This window comes from Aquarana catesbeiana, linkage group LG07 (genome assembly GCF_042186555.1).
Source record: "Aquarana catesbeiana isolate 2022-GZ linkage group LG07, ASM4218655v1, whole genome shotgun sequence".
Classification (NCBI taxonomy): Eukaryota; Metazoa; Chordata; class Amphibia; order Anura; family Ranidae; genus Aquarana; species Aquarana catesbeiana.
In genome coordinates, this window is record NC_133330.1 from 109,795,019 (window position 1) to 109,813,122 (window position 18,104).

At 45.5% G+C, this 18,104-nt stretch overlaps 1 protein-coding gene across 3 annotated transcripts in view; it reads left to right on the plus strand.

Annotated features, from left to right (window-relative positions):
- TOM1 (target of myb1 membrane trafficking protein) overlaps window positions 1–18,104 on the plus strand; it is a 532,535-nt gene that overhangs the window by 377,953 nt on the left and 136,478 nt on the right. For all 3 annotated transcript variants that reach the window (XM_073592626.1, XM_073592625.1, XM_073592627.1), the window contains exon 11: window positions 10,547–10,667. In XM_073592626.1, coding sequence (XP_073448727.1) covers window positions 10,547–10,667 — 121 coding nt within the window. The remainder of the gene's footprint in view (window positions 1–10,546; window positions 10,668–18,104) is intronic.

Here is an 18,104-nt window from a genome sequence, read left to right on the forward strand (position 1 = left end):
TGTTACCCTGGCCAACAGCCCCCCTCTCTTCAATGGAGAGGAGGGTCTGTCATGGAAAACTTACCCACAAACTCCACTAGATGAGTAAATGACCCTTGTTCCCTCCCTGGAAGCAGGGTGTATCACAAGTACTCCCTGGGTTGGTCAGTATTCAAAACGACAAAAATCGACATTTTTGGAATACTAGGTATTATTTAAAATCGACCCAAAGGCAGGCGAATAAACCGGAAGTGATGTCATAACATTGCTTCCAGGTGTGGGTCTTCAGCCAGCCGACAGATGTTGGCTGGTCACTCGGGCCTCCTGGTGAGATGGGAGAGCCGCAGAAGGCGGTGGGAGGGACATCGCCTCACGCTCCTTAGGATAACAGCCGAGTGGCTTTTATCTGCATCGGTGGTTATCATTAGAAAGCCAGCCGCTGGCTCTAAAAAAAAAATGGTACCGGGGTGATGCTTGAACCCCTTTAAGCCGACACCGCAAAATTGTGTACGGTCAGCGTGAAAGGGGTTAAGGATCCTGCCAACTGCAGAGCAGAATTGATTGCTCGCTCGGTTTACCATTGCCAAGTCAGCGTTACAGCCAGTATTGGCCACGGCCCTAGTGTCTCAGATGCTTACTGACTGGATGGAGGTCCTGCAGTGTGGTTGAACACTGGACTGGTGTCCCAGGCTGTCGGGGATACTGTGCTGGTATCCTGTGAAACAGGCGTGACCAGAAATGCGTACAAGTATATTGTAAAATAAAGTAATTTATTAAAGTGGTTGTAAAGGCTGAAGGTTCATTCTATGCATGAAGGTAAAAAACCCCCCTCAGCCCCCCAATACTTAACCACTTGCCGCCCGCCCTATTACCAAATGACGGCGGCAAAGTGGTTTGATATTCCTGACCGGACGTCATATGACGTGATCAGGAATATCGAGCTGCTGCGCGCCCCCGGGGGCTCGCATCGCGGCGATCGTTGTTGCGGGCTGTCAGTCTGACAACCTGCAACACCAATCTAGACGGAGACTCTTTACCACGTGATCAGCCGTGTCCAATCACGGCTGATCACGATGTGAATAGAGAGAGCCGGTGATTGGCTTTTCCTCACTCGCGTCTGACAGACACGAGTAGAGGAGAGCCGATCGGCTGCTCTCCTGACGGGGGTTTTGTGCTGATTGTTTATCAGCACAGCCCCCCCTTGGATCCTACCCAGGACCACCAGGGAAGCCATCCACACTGGACCACTAGGTATGCCCCTAGACCCCCAGGGAAATGCCACTGTGTGCCCAGGCAGCTGCCAATTAGTGCCCACTTTAATGCCTACCACTGCCAGTACCACCAGGGATGCCCATCAGTGCCACGTATCAGTGCCCAGCAGTGCCGCCTATCAGCGCCACCCTATCAGTGCCCAGCAGTGCCGCCTTTTATTGCCCATCAGTGCCGCCTATCAATGCCCATCAGTGCTGCATATGAGTGCCACCCATTAGTGCCGCATATCAGTGCCCATCGTCAGTGCCTGTCAGTGCCACCTTATCAATGCCCATCAGTGAAAGAGAAAACTTATTTACAATTTTTTTTAACAGAAACAAAAGCAAAACTTTCATTTTTTTTCAAAATTTTCGTTCTTTTTTTTATTTAGCAAAAAATAAAAACCGCAGAGGTGATCAAATACCACCAAAAGAAAGCTCATTTGTGGGAACAAAATTATAAAAATTTAGTTTGGGTACAGTGCACAGAGCAGGTAAGTATGGCATGTTTTATTTTAATACAATTTTTTCCCTTTTACAAGCACTTTAAGAATAAATTGATAGTAAAAATATAAACTCACCTCCAATATACCAAAGCTGCATAAATTAACTAGAGAACCTAATATTTGAGTGAACAAACAATGAACAACTGCCAAAACCAAATATATATAGATAGGGTATGAGAAGGGTTGGCGGTGTCAGAGCCAGGGTCCTACACTGGAGATCAGGCAGAAGGGGCAAGGAGCGAGTCATGACAGGGAGAGGGTAAACAAGAGAAGGATCAGGCTGCAGGGTTTGGACCAGGATCGGGATGCAGGGATCAGAATGCAGGAACACAGGTCAGAGGTGCATGGACCAAGGCAGAGAGGAGAAGCACAGGCAGGGCTTAAATACACTTCCCGCAATGCGCATTAGGTGATGACTGTTAACCATGAGCTTCTGGTTGCTGAGACAAACCCACTGGTGGACACCGGAACTGTAGCCTATAGGTCTGGGAACCACAGTGCCACCAGCAGGTGAAGCCCTTCCTGACACAGGTGTATGTGTAGCTGGCTGTCCAACTGGTCCAGGGCCTGAGGTACGTGTGTGCTGCATTCCTGGAGGCTCCCCCCGTTACTTTCCAAGCTATCTGCCTCAATGGGGGTGCCTTGGCTTACATGTTGGTCTGTGTCACGAGAACACGAGTCCAATGGATCTGGCCATAGGAACCCCAAGAACTAGACAACACCAGTCTTGGAGTACATCAGAACTACTTTTATTTTGAGATCTCACAGACCTTTATACAGCAGGGATGACTCAAAGCTAACCTAATTAACATGAGCTAATTTACTACAAAATGTACCCAGACCAGATGACAGTCTTGTGGGCACCGAGCTTCACACATTAATATAAACACAATAGCTGGAGCTAATTACAACTAACAATACAAACAACAATCTCCCCCCTCCTCAGCCCAGGCCATTCGTCTATTAGCCAGTGCTGGTGGCTAATGTGAGCAGCTCTCTCAATTAACATAAACAACAATGGGTGAAAAGACTCTTAGAGCCACACTAAACACATTATAGCAGAATTGATGACATTAGCATTTAACAGTACGAGTCCCAATGGTATAAATCAGTCACCATTCTAATATGGCATATAAAGGGTTCCAGAGTCTGTGTGTTTTGGGGGGACATGGAGCTGAATCCATAGTAACACCAACCCCAGGGTCCCCAGGCATACAGCTCACAGAGAGCACCATTCCCCCAAATGCTAGGGCCCATAATCAGTGGGCAACAGGCTTGCATACAGTCCTCTCCAACAGCCTCTGTTCTGGCTATGTCTGTGACAGTCTGCCAAAGCCCTGGAGGGACCTGCTTATCCAGGGTGAAAGTCTTCTTGGAGCTCTTGAACGACATTGTTTAGGACCTTATGGGTGACGAGAATACCTTCCTCCCACAAGCCAATAAGGGAAAGGAACCGCAATAAAAACCCAGGCCTTCTTTCACTGCACAGTCTTATGCATTTCCCTGAGTCCAGGCTCCAAGAATTTCATCCCCCCCTCCTCCCCTCCCAGGGCGATGCCATGTTTGCTTGGACTCACAAGTCCAACGAGACGCGTCTTTCTCAGCTTAGTCAGCTTCCAACTGTTTCCTGAAGGGGGTCATCTTTACTGTTTTTTCTGGGCCCATTAACCTCCCACATTCGCAAGTGAATCTGCCAACTGCTTGTGTCTGGCTGCAAAATTATATTTCATTCTTATCCGACAAAGAAATTCTTTCTCTCCCATCTTCAACTTCGGCCTTTGGGCCTGGTGGTGTTGAACGAGCCAGAATGGTGCCGGGGTTCTTGCCCCAATCTGTTCACTGTCCCGAAGTCGGACTGGCTTTCTCATGATCTGGGACTTCAAGGGCCTGAACTAATTTGTGAGGGTACTGAAGTTCAAGATGGAAGCCTTCTATTTGGTATTCGCTTCCCTTAATCAAGGGGGTTTTCTGGCATCCATGGGGATCTAGGATCCATACCTGCACATTACTATCTGTGTGGGACATCAGCAGTTCCAACGATTGCAGTTGATTTGTGACATTCCCTTTCAGTCTGGCCTCTACTCCCTGGGTATTTTCTAAGGTGCTAGCCCCAGTCTTGATGTAACTGAGCCTACAGGGGATTGCTGTGTCTGGTTACTTGGATGACCTGCTCCTGCTGGTGGACTGCCATTCTGCATTGACAGTCAATGGAGATCACATCATGATTTCTGCTGGACTTCAACTGGGTCCAGACCCTGAAGAAGTCTACCTTGACCCCACCCAGGCACCTGGGGTATCTGGGCCTGATTCTTGACTCGTAACGGGCCACAGTGGTTTCTCCCGATGGACATGCTCTGATGGGATTGCAGTTCACCTACACTTGTCATGTAAGTGGTCCTCCCTGCAGCCTTGCATGCAGGCTCTGGGTCCTATGGTGTCCATCTTTGAGGTGGTCCCTTATGCACCATTCCACGCAAGAGTTTTGTAAGGGAATTTCTGTTGGGATAGGACAAACACCTGCTTCTCAGGGCAGCCAGATTTGTCTGGGCCGATTAACGTGGGCCCCCAACTTTCGGTGGCTCTGATCTTGCTCCTATACAGGCCGGGAAGTCCTTCTTTCCCCTCCACTTGATGGTAGTCGCGAACTTCGGAGGAGGCTCGGCTGCCCATCAATGTCTTGGGACAGCGAGCAATCAGGCTCTGGAGGCTCCCAGTAGGAGCCAATCAACCACGAGGGTGGCAAATGCAGTGCGCCAGCGGCACCTCACTTTTTACGGTGGGCGGAACAGCACTTTCTCGCTGGCGGATTACCTCAATCGCCAGTTGTTGAATCGAGGATTTGTCTCTACATCTGGGTATGTTCCATCAGTTCTGCTTATCCTGGGGGACCCTAGATATGGATATTTTGGTGTCCTGCCTCCATGTCCTCTGAAGCTGCTCATGATAGAGGCCGAAACGATTTAAATGGTGAGCCCGTTTCAATTTTTATGCTGCAGTGCATACAAATAACCCTCCTTTTTTCCACAAGAAACTTTTGAAACCTAGTCTCCTTCAGACTGGGGGGGTTGTTGCCTTAAAATGGAATTCCAGGTAAAACCAAAAAAAGTACACTTTATTTCGAAGAATAATTTGAAACCAGCAACACCCGCGTTTAGTGACTCTAAAATCCAAGCTGCTGTGTGTAACACACTATGGGCTTAATTCACTAAAGAATATCTTGTGAGATAATTGAATCACATGACCCATTTTCTCCAATTATCTCATGAAATGCTGAAAATGTCAATTCACATTGCTCCCCCCCCCTCTGCTGCCACATTTGGCACTTTTCGGGGGGGAGGGGGGGTGCAGTAGGTACCTGTTTTTGGCTGAGGAGTACCTATCCCCGCTTCCAGGGGACCTCCGTGGCGAGTTCAGCTCCCCTCCTTCCCCTGCCACCATGCCTTTCACAAACCGCAACGTGCTTCGAACATGTGCAGTAGTGAACCGGCTGTGAAGCCTCAAGGTTTCACTGCCAGTTTCCCTTACAAGGAATGGCGGCGGCAGCAGCACCTCAGAGTCGATTGAAAAATTGGCTAGGGTGCCGACATTGCAGGGGTTTCCCTGGAGAGGTAAGTGTCTTAATATTAAGTCAGCAGCTACAATATTTGTAGCTCCCGACTTTAAATTTTTTGGTGGTGGGGACTGGAGCTCTGCTCTAAAGGCAAAACTTTTCTTTTTTTTTTTTTTTTTTCAGTTTTGGACGGGTTTTCATTGCGGTCTGTGCCCCTGTTAGGGAGATTCACCCTCTCCATTTGTCCTGTTTACCGTTATCATTGAAAGTGAAAGAAAATCCCAAGTTTTGGGTTGTCCCCAGAAAAAGTAGTAGATGGGAAATCTTCCAAGGGATTCTTTTAATTTGTAGGGTTTTCCTCTCCCGTTCTGTTTTGGCATGGAAGTGATGGCACATATCCACAAAAATGTCAGTTGTCTTTTTTTTTATTGGTGGAAGAAGGGCATTTATATATGTGTCATTTTTAAAACCATTTTCATTCAGTATTTGACATTTATAAACATATTTTGTATTTACTTAATTTAACTTGGTTGATTTTGATACGCCATGTGTGTCCTGTGAAAGTATTAATACATATGCTACAGGGACCGCATTGACTTGTGCTTTGGCATATTTCTATAGTTTAAACCATTTTACCTCTCTCTCTTAGCACTAAAAACTGACAGGGGTTCTAATCCTTCACGGTTGACATCCCATTGAATATCATGTCATGAGATAAAATGCCACATGGTTTTATGAGTAAAATACATCACATTTTGATTAAATAATTAATGCTGTATTTTAGTAGCGTGTTTTGTGAATTGCAAAAATTTTTTTGAAAAAATCTGAGTTATTTTATGTCATATTTTAAGAGTAAAGTAAGTCTTTGTGAATTGAGCCCTGTATGCTTAAATTCTAATACACTATTATTGCATTATCATCAACACAATGTAAATGTCCATTAAAGTACAACAATTTGAGTGTCCATTAAAGTGCATCATTCAAATGTCCTCTTTCATGTGATATATTTCTTCAATATATAAAGTGCTCCATGCAAATTGTGCAAATCAACAATAAATCTTGTGCTATGATTCTTCAGTTCTTCACTCCACCACTGTGTGCCACCACCACTCTGGAAAACTCCCCTGACAACCATGACCCACTGCAATAGAGTGGGTCTATATACGCTTTTTATCCCCCAGGTGATTGAACATCTAGGGCTGTCCCACTTCTTTCTCGGTGTCACCAGGGTTACCATAAAATTAGAGAGGAGAAAGGCTCCAATAGTGTAAAAACATTTTATTAAAACAGCCATTTCACTACAGCAATAATCAAACCGCTAGCTAATACGCTTACAATTTCCTGTGCATTCCACCATACACTTAGATTAAACAGTGTCAGGGATGCCACTTGGAGGTATTCAAGGATGACCAGTGGTCTGTACTTTAAGAAATTAGGAATCGGGCTATTATTTATTTAATTTCTCACTTTTCCAGGTGAGTCACTCCTCTTAGCTACTTAGCTTAGTACTCAATTGGTACTAAAGGGCCAAAGGTGTGCCAAGAAAAAATATCCCCACACCATTACACCACCACCAGCAGCCTGAACCATTAATACAAGGCAGCATGGATTCATGCTGTCATGTTTACACTAAATTCTGACCCTACCATCTGAAAGTCGAGACTCGTCAGACCAGGCAATGTTTTGTATTGTAGCCTGTTTCCTGTTAGCTGACTGGAGTGGCACCCGGTGTGGTCGTCTGCTGCTGTAGCCTATCTGCTTCAAGGTTTGATGTGTTGTGCGTTCAGAGATGGTATTCTGCATACCTTGGTTGTAATGAGTCTTTATTTGTGTTATTGTTGCCTTTCTATCATCTTGAACCAGTCTGCCCATTCTCCTCTGAACTGAGTGACTTCTGACATCAATAAGGCATTTTTGTCCACACAACTTCTGCTCACTGGATATTTTCTCTTTTTCTGACCATTCTCTGTAAATTCTAGAGGTGGTTCTGTGTGAAAATCTCAGTAGATCAGCAGTTTTTGAAATACTCACACCAGCTCATCTGGCACCAACAACCATGTCACGTTCAAAATCACTTAAATCCTCTTTCTTCCCCATTCTGATGCTCGGTTTGAACTTTAGCAAGTCTTCTCCACCACATCTAGATGCCTAAATTCATTCATTCTTGCTACCATGTAATTGGCTGATATACTTATATATATACACACAGTGGGGACGGAAAGTATTCAGACCCCCTTAAATTTTTTACTCTTTGTTGTATTTCAGCCATTTGCGAAAATCATTTAAGTTCATCTTTTTTCCTCATTAATGTACACACAGCACCCCATATTGACAGAAACACACAGAATTGTTGACATTGATCCAGATTTAATAAAAAAGAAAAACTGAAATATCACATGGTCCTAAGTATTCAGACCCTTTGCTCAGTATTTAGTAGAAGCACCCTTTTGATCTAATACAGCCATGAGTCTTTTTGGGAAAGATGCAACAAGTTTTTCACACCTGGATTTGGGGATCCTCTGCCATTCCTTTTTGCAGATCCAGTTCTGTCAGGTTGGATGGTAAACGTTGGTGGACAGCCATTTTTAGGTCTTAGAATTGGGTTTAAGTCAGGGCTCTGGCTGGGCTATTCAAGAACAGTCACGGAGTTATTGTGAAGCCACTCCTTCGTTATTTTAGCTGTGTGCTTAGGGTCATTGTCTTGTTGCAAGGTAAACCTTCGGCCCAATCTGAGGTCCTGAGCACTCTGGAGAAGGTTTTCGTCCAGGATATCCCTTTACTTGGCCGCATTCATCTTTTTCCCTCGATTGCAACCAGTCGCCCTGTCCCTGCAGCTGAAAATCACCCCCACAGCATGATGCTGCCACCACCATGCTTCACTGTTGGGACTGTATTGGACAGGTGATGAGCAGTGCCTGGTTTTCTCCACACATACCGCTTAGAATTAAGGCCAAAAAGTTCTATCTTGGTCTCATCAGACCAGAGAATCTTACTTCTCACCATCTTGGAGTCCTTCAGGTGTTTTTTTTTTTTTTTTTTTTTAAGCAAACTCCATGCGGGCTTTCATGTGTCTTGCACTGAGGAGAGGCTTCCGTCGGGCCACTCTGCCATAAAGTCCTGACTAGTGGAGGGCTGCAGTGATGGTTGATTTTCTACAACTTTCTCCTATCTCCCGACTACATCTCTGGAGCTCAGCCACAGCGATCTTTGGGTTCTTCTTTACCTCTCCCCCCAAGGCTCTTCTCCCCCGATAGCTCAGTTTGGCCTGACGGACAGCTCTAGGAAGGGATCTGATCGTCCCAAACGTCTTCCATTTAAGCATTATGGAGGCCACTGTGCTCTTAGGTACCTTAAGTGCAGCAGAAATTTTTTTGTAACCTTGGCTAGATCTGTGCCTTGCCACAATTAACCACTTGCCGCCCGCCATATAGCAGAATGACGGCGGCAAATTGGTTTCAATAACCTGACTGAGCGTCATATGACGTCCTCAGGATATTGAGCCGCTGCGCGCCCCCGGCTGATCACGGCTGATCACGATGTAAATAGGAAGAGCCGGTGATCGGCTTTTCCTCACTCGTGTCTGATAAACGCGAGTAGAGGAGAGCTGATCGGCTGCTCTCCTGACAGGGGGGGTCTGTGCTGATTGTTTATCAGCACAGCCCCCCTCGGATCCCGCCCAGGACCACCAGGGAAACCAGCCACACTGGACCACCAGGTATGCCCCCTAGACCCCCATGGAAATACTAATCAGTGCAAAGGCAGCTGCCAATCAGTGCCCACTCTAATGCCTACCACTGTCAGTGCCACCAGGGATACCTGTCAGTGCCGCGTATCAGTGCCCATCAGTGCCACCCATAAGAACCCATCTTTGCAGCCTTTCAGTGCCCATCAGTGTCGCCTATCAGTGCCACCTATCAATGCCCATCAGTGCTGCATATCAGTGCCACCTACAAGTGCCGCATATCAGTGCCCGCTCATTGGTGCCACCTCATCACTGCCACCTTATCAGTGCCCATCAGTGAAAGAGAAAACTTACTTATTTACAAAATTTTTTAAACAGAAACAAAAGCAAAACTTTTATTTTTTTCAAAATTTTCGGTCTTTTTTTATTTGTTTCGCAAAAAATAAAAACCGCAGAGGTGATCAAATACCACCAAAAGAAAGCTCTATTTGTGGGAACAAAATGATAAAAATTTTGTTTGGGTACAATGTAGCATGACCGCGCAATTGTCATTCAAACTGCGACAGCGCTGAAAGCTGAAAATTGGTCTGGGCAGGAAGGTGTCTAAGTGCCCTGTATTGAAGTGGTTAAGTCTCTGAGCTCTTCGGGCAGTTCCTTTGACCTCATGATTCTCATTTGCTCTGACATGCACTGTGAGCTGTAAGGTCTTGTATAGACAAGTGTGTGGCTTTCCTAATCAAGTCCAATCAGTATAATCAAACACAGCTGGACTAGTATGATGTCAACAATTCTGTGTTTTTCTGTCAATATGGGGTGCTGTGTGTACATTAATGAGGGAAAAAATGAACTTAAAAGATTTTAGCAAATGGCTGCAATATAACAGAGTGAAAAATTTAAGGGGGTCTGAATACTTTCCGTCCCCACTGTGTGTGTATGTATGTATGTGTGTGTGTGTATATATATATATATATATATATATATATATATATATATATATATATTCATTATAAAAACTTTTTTTTTTTAATGAGTGAAAACTTGATCTCTGTTCACAGCTGCATAAGAGACTTACAGAGCTGGGGGTGGAGACTGCATGGGGACATGTCAGCAGGAGGCACTAGCCATCAATACAAAGCTTCCTCTGATTGGCTGAGTCAGAGTTTGTGACATCAGCCCACCTCTCTGACTCAGCCAATCAGAAGAATCTTTGTATTCATTGCTAGAATACATCGCTTTCTCTGAATGGCTGAGCGCCGATCAGATAGACACTCTTGTGTTTCGGGTATGAGACAGGAAGTCTCGGCTCGAACTTTGAACACAGTGCAGTATGCTGTATGTAGCCTCAGCTACATACAGTTTGTTACAGCAAATCCAGCAGCCTCACATGTTAGTGAGAGACATAGTTAGTTCGTTCCGACCAGCTTGGGCCAAATTAACAAAGCAAAGTGTATCAAAAGCAGGAGTTCAGCTTTAATTGTGATAAATCTTTTTTTAGGAGTCAAGCACTAGTATAACATGATGGATCTCTTTTCCCCTCAATGCCAAAATAAGATATGGATTTGTTTTTTTGTTTTTTCAGATGTGGCCTCTGGGTCTGTGAGTGTAACTCTTCAGTCTCTTGAACAAACAAAAAAGCCTGGGGATGACTTTGATATGTTTGCACTTACCCGAGGGAGCAATCTGGCTGATCAACGCAGGAGGTGAGTGTGAGGGATTAGGGGATTTGATCAAACTCAGAGCTAGTAACTTAATTTTGTAGCATTATTCCTCTAACTTACTATGTCTGTATACTGTGATCTTACAAAAATACAGCTGATTGTGTAAGAAAACCATTCAAGGTAAAGAAAAGAATATTGAATCTTTTTGTCCACGCTGACTGTCTAAGGTAGAGCTGCACGGTGAATCGTTAAAAAATTGAGATTCAACCTCCCTCACGATCTTAAAACAGCATTTCTACGATTTAGTGCATAGCTGTTCTCTGCTCACAGCTGACAGCTGTCCAAAAAAAAAGGGGGGGCAGCAAGTTTATCACAACATCGCTCAGGCGAGATAAAGAGAAGCATTGTAACATTTAGTTCTTTTAGATCAAACGGATGAACTTCGGTCTGTAAATGAGGTCAGTTTAACCACTTAAAGACTGAGCCTTTTTCTGACACTTGTTGCTTACAAGTTAAAATCAGTATTTTCTGCTAGAAAATTACTTAGGACCCCCAAACATTATATATTTTTTTGTTAGCAGAGACCCTAGAGAATAAAGTGTTGGTTGTTGCAGTATTTTATATCACACTGTATTTGCACAGCAAGCTTTCAAATGCAAATTTTTGGGGAAAAAATACACTTTAATGAATTTCAAAAAATAATAAACCGTAAAGTTAGCCCAATTCTTTTGTATAATGTGAAAGATGATGTTACGCCGTGAGAATCGTGATCTTTATTGTAAACAAAAAAAATGTGATTCTCGTTTTAGCCAGAATTGTTCAGCTCTAGTCTAAGACAGGTGCTGAACTCCCACCTACCACTGCAGCCCCTATGAAAACTATGTTTTTTATTAAAGAGAGAATCTATTGGGAATGGGACTTTGAGAGTACTTCATATATGTACAGAAAACCAATTACTTAACCACTTCAATACAGGGCACTTATACACCTTCCTGCCCAGACCAATTTTCAGCTTTCAGCGCTGTCGCAGTTTGAATGACAATTGCGCGGTCATGCTACACTGTACCCAAACTAAATTTTTATCATTTTGTTCCCACAAATAGAACTTTCTTTTGGTGGTATTTGATCACCTCTGCAGTTTAAATTTTTTGCTAAACAAATAAAAAAAGACCGAAAATTTTGAAAAAAATAAGTTTTGCTTTTGTTTCTGTTAAAAATTTTTGTAAATAAGTAAGTTTTCTCTTTCACTGATGGGCACTGATAAGGCAGCACCGATGAGGTGGCAAAAGTGAGCAGGCACTGACGATGGGCACTGGTAGGTGGTACTGATATGCAGCACTGATGGGCATTGATAGGAGGCACTGATGGGCACTCATGGGTGGCACTGATGGGCACTGATAGGCATCACTGATGGGCACTGAAAGGCTGCAAAGATGGGTTCTTATGGGTGGCACTGATAGGCGGCACTGCTGGGCACTGATAGGCGGCACTGCTGGGCACTGATAGGCGGCACTGCTGGGCACAGATAGGCGGCACTGCTGGGCACAGATAGGCGGCACTGCTGGGCACAGATAGGCGGCACTGCTGGGCACAGATAGGCGGCACTGCTGGGCACAGATAGGCGGCACTGCTGGGCACAGATAGGCGGCACTGCTGGGCACTGATAGGCGGCACTGCTGGGCGGCACTGATACATGGCATGCGATACCAGGCACTGATACGCGGCACGCGATACCAGGCACTGATACGCGGCATACGATACCAGGCACTGATACACGGCATACGATACCAGGCACTGATATGAGGCACTGATAGGCATCCCTGGTGGCACTGGCATTGGAGTGGGCACTGATTGGCAGCTGCCTGGGCACAGATTGGTATTTCCCTGGGGGTCTAGGGGGCATACCTGGTGGTCCAGTGTGGATGGCCATCCTGGTGGTCCTGGGTGGCTTCCCTGGTGGTCCTGGGTGGGATCCGAGGGGGGCTGTGCTGATAAACAATCAGCACAGCCCCCCCCTGTCAGGAGAGCAGCCGATCGTCTCTCCTCTACTCGCATCTGTCAGACGCGAGTGAGGAGAAGCCGATCACCGGCTCTTCCTATTTACATCGTGATCAGCCGTGATCGGAGTTGCGTTGTGTCAGACTGACACACCGCAACAACGATCGCCGCGATGCGCACCCCCTGACGTCCGATCAGGATATCGAAACCACTTTGCCACCGTCATTTTGCTATATGGCGGGCGGCAAGTGGTTAAATAAGAGTATAAATCGTTTATTCAAAGACAAATAGACACATTAAATAACATAATAAAAATATGCAACTGCAGTTACAATCACGGTCCTGGGTGTGCACAACTATCTAAACCCTGACCTAATGGGAAAAACTGGAGTTGCATGTACATAGTTCCTGCGTCCTAAAGTTTCAACGTTTCGCCGGATTGGCTTCATCGGGCAAAGGACGAAGATGTTCAGGTGCTACATATTAAAACCAATGATTTGTATAGAGCCTTAGGTGTATAAACAGAAAACAAGATTAAAATTAATTAACTTGTAACAATACACAGACAAAATTCATTTTTAATGGACTCAATATGATATGGTAAGAGAGAAAAACACAAAAAAACAAAACAAAAATACCCACAAAAACAAACACACCCACAACTGCCACACACACCCCGGAACTCCGCCCCATACCTTGGTGGGTCCCGGAGTAGGCACAGCCGGGTGGGGGGAGAAAGAGTCACACGTCCCCAGGGCCTGGACCAAAACCAGTTCCTAAAATGTCAGACTTCCCGTAGAGGGGGATGTAATTTTTAAATGAATCGAACAGGTAAGCAGTGCAGCAGTATCTGCAACAAATTGTACATCAAAATAAAGATAGATACATAGAACAGCTCGAGAGTTAGGGAGGCACCAGTCCATAACCAATGTAAATGAACCGTACTTACCACACTCTCATATCTCTATAGATAAATTAGTGTTGAGAAAATGCATGCGGGGTGGCAGAAAGGCATAAAGCCACATTGCCAAAAGGAAAAAAAGGCTGAAGGCAGTCTCTGTAACATAGAAAATGTGTCTAAATCAATATAAAGTCTCTCAGACTTCCAAGTAAGACCATAAGCAGTTCCTGTGCCAAAATGAAGTAGTTACCTTGCAAAAACCCCCACCTTGGAATGTCATGAGCTCCCGGGCCGTGTCCAAATGTATCTGCACAATCTGAGGTGCCCCCCGGCACCAAAACCGGCTCATGACGTCGCGCGGCACTGACGCCCCGCGGACGCAAAGGGGAGGTGCAAGCAGCACAGACTAACACCCGGAAACTGGGAATGATGACCACGTGGTTGACACTGAAATGAACAAAGCTGAACAAACATAGTAACCATGTAACTGAAGTAATACCAAGGTCTAGAGGAGACCTGAAGAAGAGAGAATAGTAGGAAGGAAGAAGGAAAGAAGAGGAGGGGGGGAGGGTGGAACATCTCTCATGCATTTAGAGTATGCTTTATGTGGATCTACTAGTAGGGCCTAAAGCTACTCCTACAAATCGAGCCCATGGATTCCAGATACCCTCAAATTTCTTCAGTGTCCTGGACTATGCTAGTGAGTTTTTCCTGGGCCATTATCCAGGATATTTTCCTTTTGGCTGCTGGGAGAGAAACTCCTGGACGTTTCCAGGCTCTGGCAATCGTGAGCTTAGCCCCCAGCAGCACAAAGTGGACCAGTCTGCTCGAGGACTTTGGGATCCCCGGGATCGGGGCGTTAAGAAGGGCTACCTGAGGAGTTCTGGGAATCCGAGCCCCCACCAGTTCTTCCAAAATATTGAATATTTTTTTCCAGAAGGAGCGAATTTTGGGGCATTCCCACCAGATGTGGGACATTGTGCCCTGGAGTTGACAACCTCTAAAACAGAGAGGGTCAGCCGTTGGATAGATTGAGGCCAGTCTAGTCGGTGTAAAGTACCATCTGGAGATCACTTTCAGGCATGGCCTACACTAAAGTGGTATTGAGGACACCCTGGAAGGATCTGAAGCAGGATCTCTGCCAATCTTCTAAGTTCCAATTAAATTCGAGCTCAGATTCCCAGGCCTCCATTAAAGTCGTTTTTGAGCATGGCGATGTAAGTGACGAATAGATCACCGAGATCCCACCCCTCTGGTCTCTGGCTTGACCACACCACATTTCGTAATCAGAGAATTTTGGAGGGAAGTCTTTGTCTTTACATAGCGATTGCAAGAAATGGGAGATTTGACTGAACCGAAAGGTTTCAGATAAGGGCATATCTAGCGTTTTGGTGCAGTGTTTGAGTGAAGGGGCCTGCGGCTGTGAAAAATTGTCCTATCCTGTACAGGCCTTTATCCACCCACCACTTAAAGGCCATAACATTTTTCCCCGGAGGGAAATCTGGGTTATTATAAATATGAGTGAGGGTTTTGCATGCCGAAACTAAAGCTTTGGGAGAACGTAAGGAATCCCATAGAGCGAAAGAGTGGGAAAGGGTCGGGGCCAGTATAGAGGGTCTGTTTCTTGGGGGCATCCATAGGAGGAAGTATAACGTGAAATTAGGAACTGCCTTTTTTTCTATTGCAACCCAATCAGGTTTTTCGAAGTTAAAATAGACTGTTGACATTTGGGCCAGTCTGGCAGCCTGGTAGTACTTGAAAAGGTAGGGTAAGCCCAGCCCTCCTTTTTTTCCTATGTAGGTAAAGGGTTCTTTGGGGAATTCTGTATCCTGCCTTACCGGAGGCAAGGTCCTTCCGGAGAGGGATGGGTAAGGCGCGAAACAGATATAGCAATCTGGGAAGTAATGTCATTTTAACTGAATTTAACCTCCCCAGCCAAGAAATATTGCTATGAGACCAGGAATTTAGGTCTTTTCCAGCTTACGGTACATGGGAGGGTAGTTATGGCCATACAGAGTTTCAGTTTTAGCTGTTAAGTTAATACCTAAGTATTTGATGGAGGAGTCGCTCCATTTGAAGGGAAAGTTTTGTCTTAAGAGATTAACAGTCTCGGGTGTTAGTGAGATATTGAGAGCTCGTGACTTTGAGTAATTAACTTCTAAACCGGACAGTTTGGCGAAGGCACCTAGGGTTTTGCATAAATTGGGAAGGGAGGTTACTGGGGAGGTGAGAGAGCAAGACGTCGTCCGCATATAACCCGCATTTGTGGGTTTTGGAGCCGCAAGTCACTCCCTGGATGTTTGGGTTATGATGAATTGCAATAGCAAGCATTTCAATGGCCATCGCAAATATGATCGGCGAAAGTGGGCACCCTTGCCTAGTCCCTTTTTTAATTGTGATGGGTTTTGAGTAGTATCCTTGCAGGCGGATACTGGCACTGGGGTTGGAGTAAAGGGCCCGTATCAGCCTGAGAAATCTTTGTCCAAATCCCCATTGCTCTAACATGGTAAAGATATATGGTCAAGAAACGGAGTCGAAGGCCTTTTGTAGGACCGACAGGAGCATTCCAGATTTTTTAGGACCTCCCGCCCAATTAGTTTAAAGGATAGAGACCAAGTCTATGGCCCGCCTTATTTGGTCTGGACCTTGTCTGCCCGGGATGAAACCCACTTGATCCTTATTGATATATGTATTGATGACGGAAGCCATGCGATTAGCAAGAATCTTCGTCAAAATTTTGACGTCACAGTTTATAAGTGATATAGGGCAATAGTTTCCAATATCTTCCGGATTCTTATCCGGTTTAGGGATCACTGCAATGTATGCAGTTTTAAGTTGTGGATCAAGTGGGTTCCACCGTGTTTTAGAGTTGAAGAAGTGTGTTAGATGTATGGCTAAGGTATTGGGGAAGGTCTTGTAATAAATGTTGGACAGACCGTCCGGGCCAGGGGCTGAGCCATTTTTTAGTGATTTTATTACTCAAAGTACCTCTCCCTCCATGAAGGGGGCTTCAAGGCTGTCCCTATGTTCCGCTGAAATCAATGGAAGAGAGAGACCGCCCAGAAAGAATCTAGAACGATGTCCTGCGGAGGAGATTTTGGCGAGTAAAGGTCGCTATAAAAAGCCTGAAAGGCCTCTAAGATTTTGGAGGGATCAGCCGTGGAGCCCTGGCCTGGGATCTTTATTTTTGGCATAGTGTGTGATTTAATTGGGGGGGCATTAGTTTGGCGGCCAGCATGGAACCCACCCTGTCCCCTTGGGTATAGAATTTGTGTTTGTTCCAGCGGATTTGTTTTTCCGCCTTAGCTGTGAGGGCCAGGTTGAGCTCCAACCTGGCCTTGTCTGAGACATCGAAGAGGGGGAGGGGTTGGATTTGTGAAGTGTCTGAAGTTTGGAGAATTCGGATTCTAGGATCTTAATGTCGGCCTCCCTTTCCCTCTTAAGTTGGGAAGCTAGTCTGATTAGCTCCCCTCTAATAAAGGCTTTGTGGGCTGCCCATAGTATTTCGGGCGATATGCCCTCGGTTTTGTTTAGAAGGAAATATTCTTTTAAAGATTTGTTCAGCATAGTGACGTGGATTGGGTTTGGGAGAATGGATTCGTTTAGTCTCCATTGTCCCCTGCCCGATCTGCGGTGGTGTGCGTGTATATCCATGACAACCAATGAATGATCGGACAAAACAGTGTCTTTGATATGGGATTTTATGATCAACGAGACGGACTGTGTTCTGACGAGGAGGTCATCAATCCTAGCATAGCAGTTGTGTGGGTGAGAGAAGTGGGTATAGTCCCTCTTAGTAGGGTTCAATTTCCTCCAGACATCCGCTAACCCATGGGCATGAATGAGTCTAGCTATTTTGAGACTTTGTTTGGTAGGGCGGGTAAGGGGGGCCTGGATTTGTCCAGCCCTTGATCAAAGGCGGTGTTTGAGTCAGCACCAAAAAAAAACATACCTTCTAGTGCCGGAGAGAGGACGCTCAGGAGGTTCTGAAAAAAGAAGCTGGGCCCTTATTAGGGGTATAGTTGGAGACTAGGGAGTAGATCTGTCCATCTATTTTACCCTTAACTAAGAGAAACCTGCCGTTTTGGTCTTTAATGTCTGCAATCCAGCTAAAGTTGCAAGTTTTGGCAAAAGCTATGGCCACCCCTTTGGACTTATTTTCTGCACTGGCCAGATAAAAATTTGGATAATGGGAGTGGAGGAACTTAGGACAGTATTTAGCCAGGAAATGAGTTTCCTGCATTAGAATGATATCCAGTTTAGAAGATTTAAAGAAGTTAAAAAATTTTCGTCTTTTGACGGGAGAATTTAGGCCCTGAACATTGTGGGTGGCAGCCCTTAAAGTGTCCGGTGTGAGATCAGCCATGAGACCAAAGAAAGTGAGTGCTGCAGAACCCTCCGTCACTTACCAGTGCTGAAACCATCGTGAGCCGCGCTGATAGTGGATGCGGTGCCCTGTCCACGATAGGAGCCTCCGATCGAGGGGATAAATCTCTGTACTGGGCTGAAACGAGAAAAACTTTTAAGTGATGTTCCGTGTATTGGAGAAGGAAGGGAGGGGAGAAGAAAGACGAGAAAAG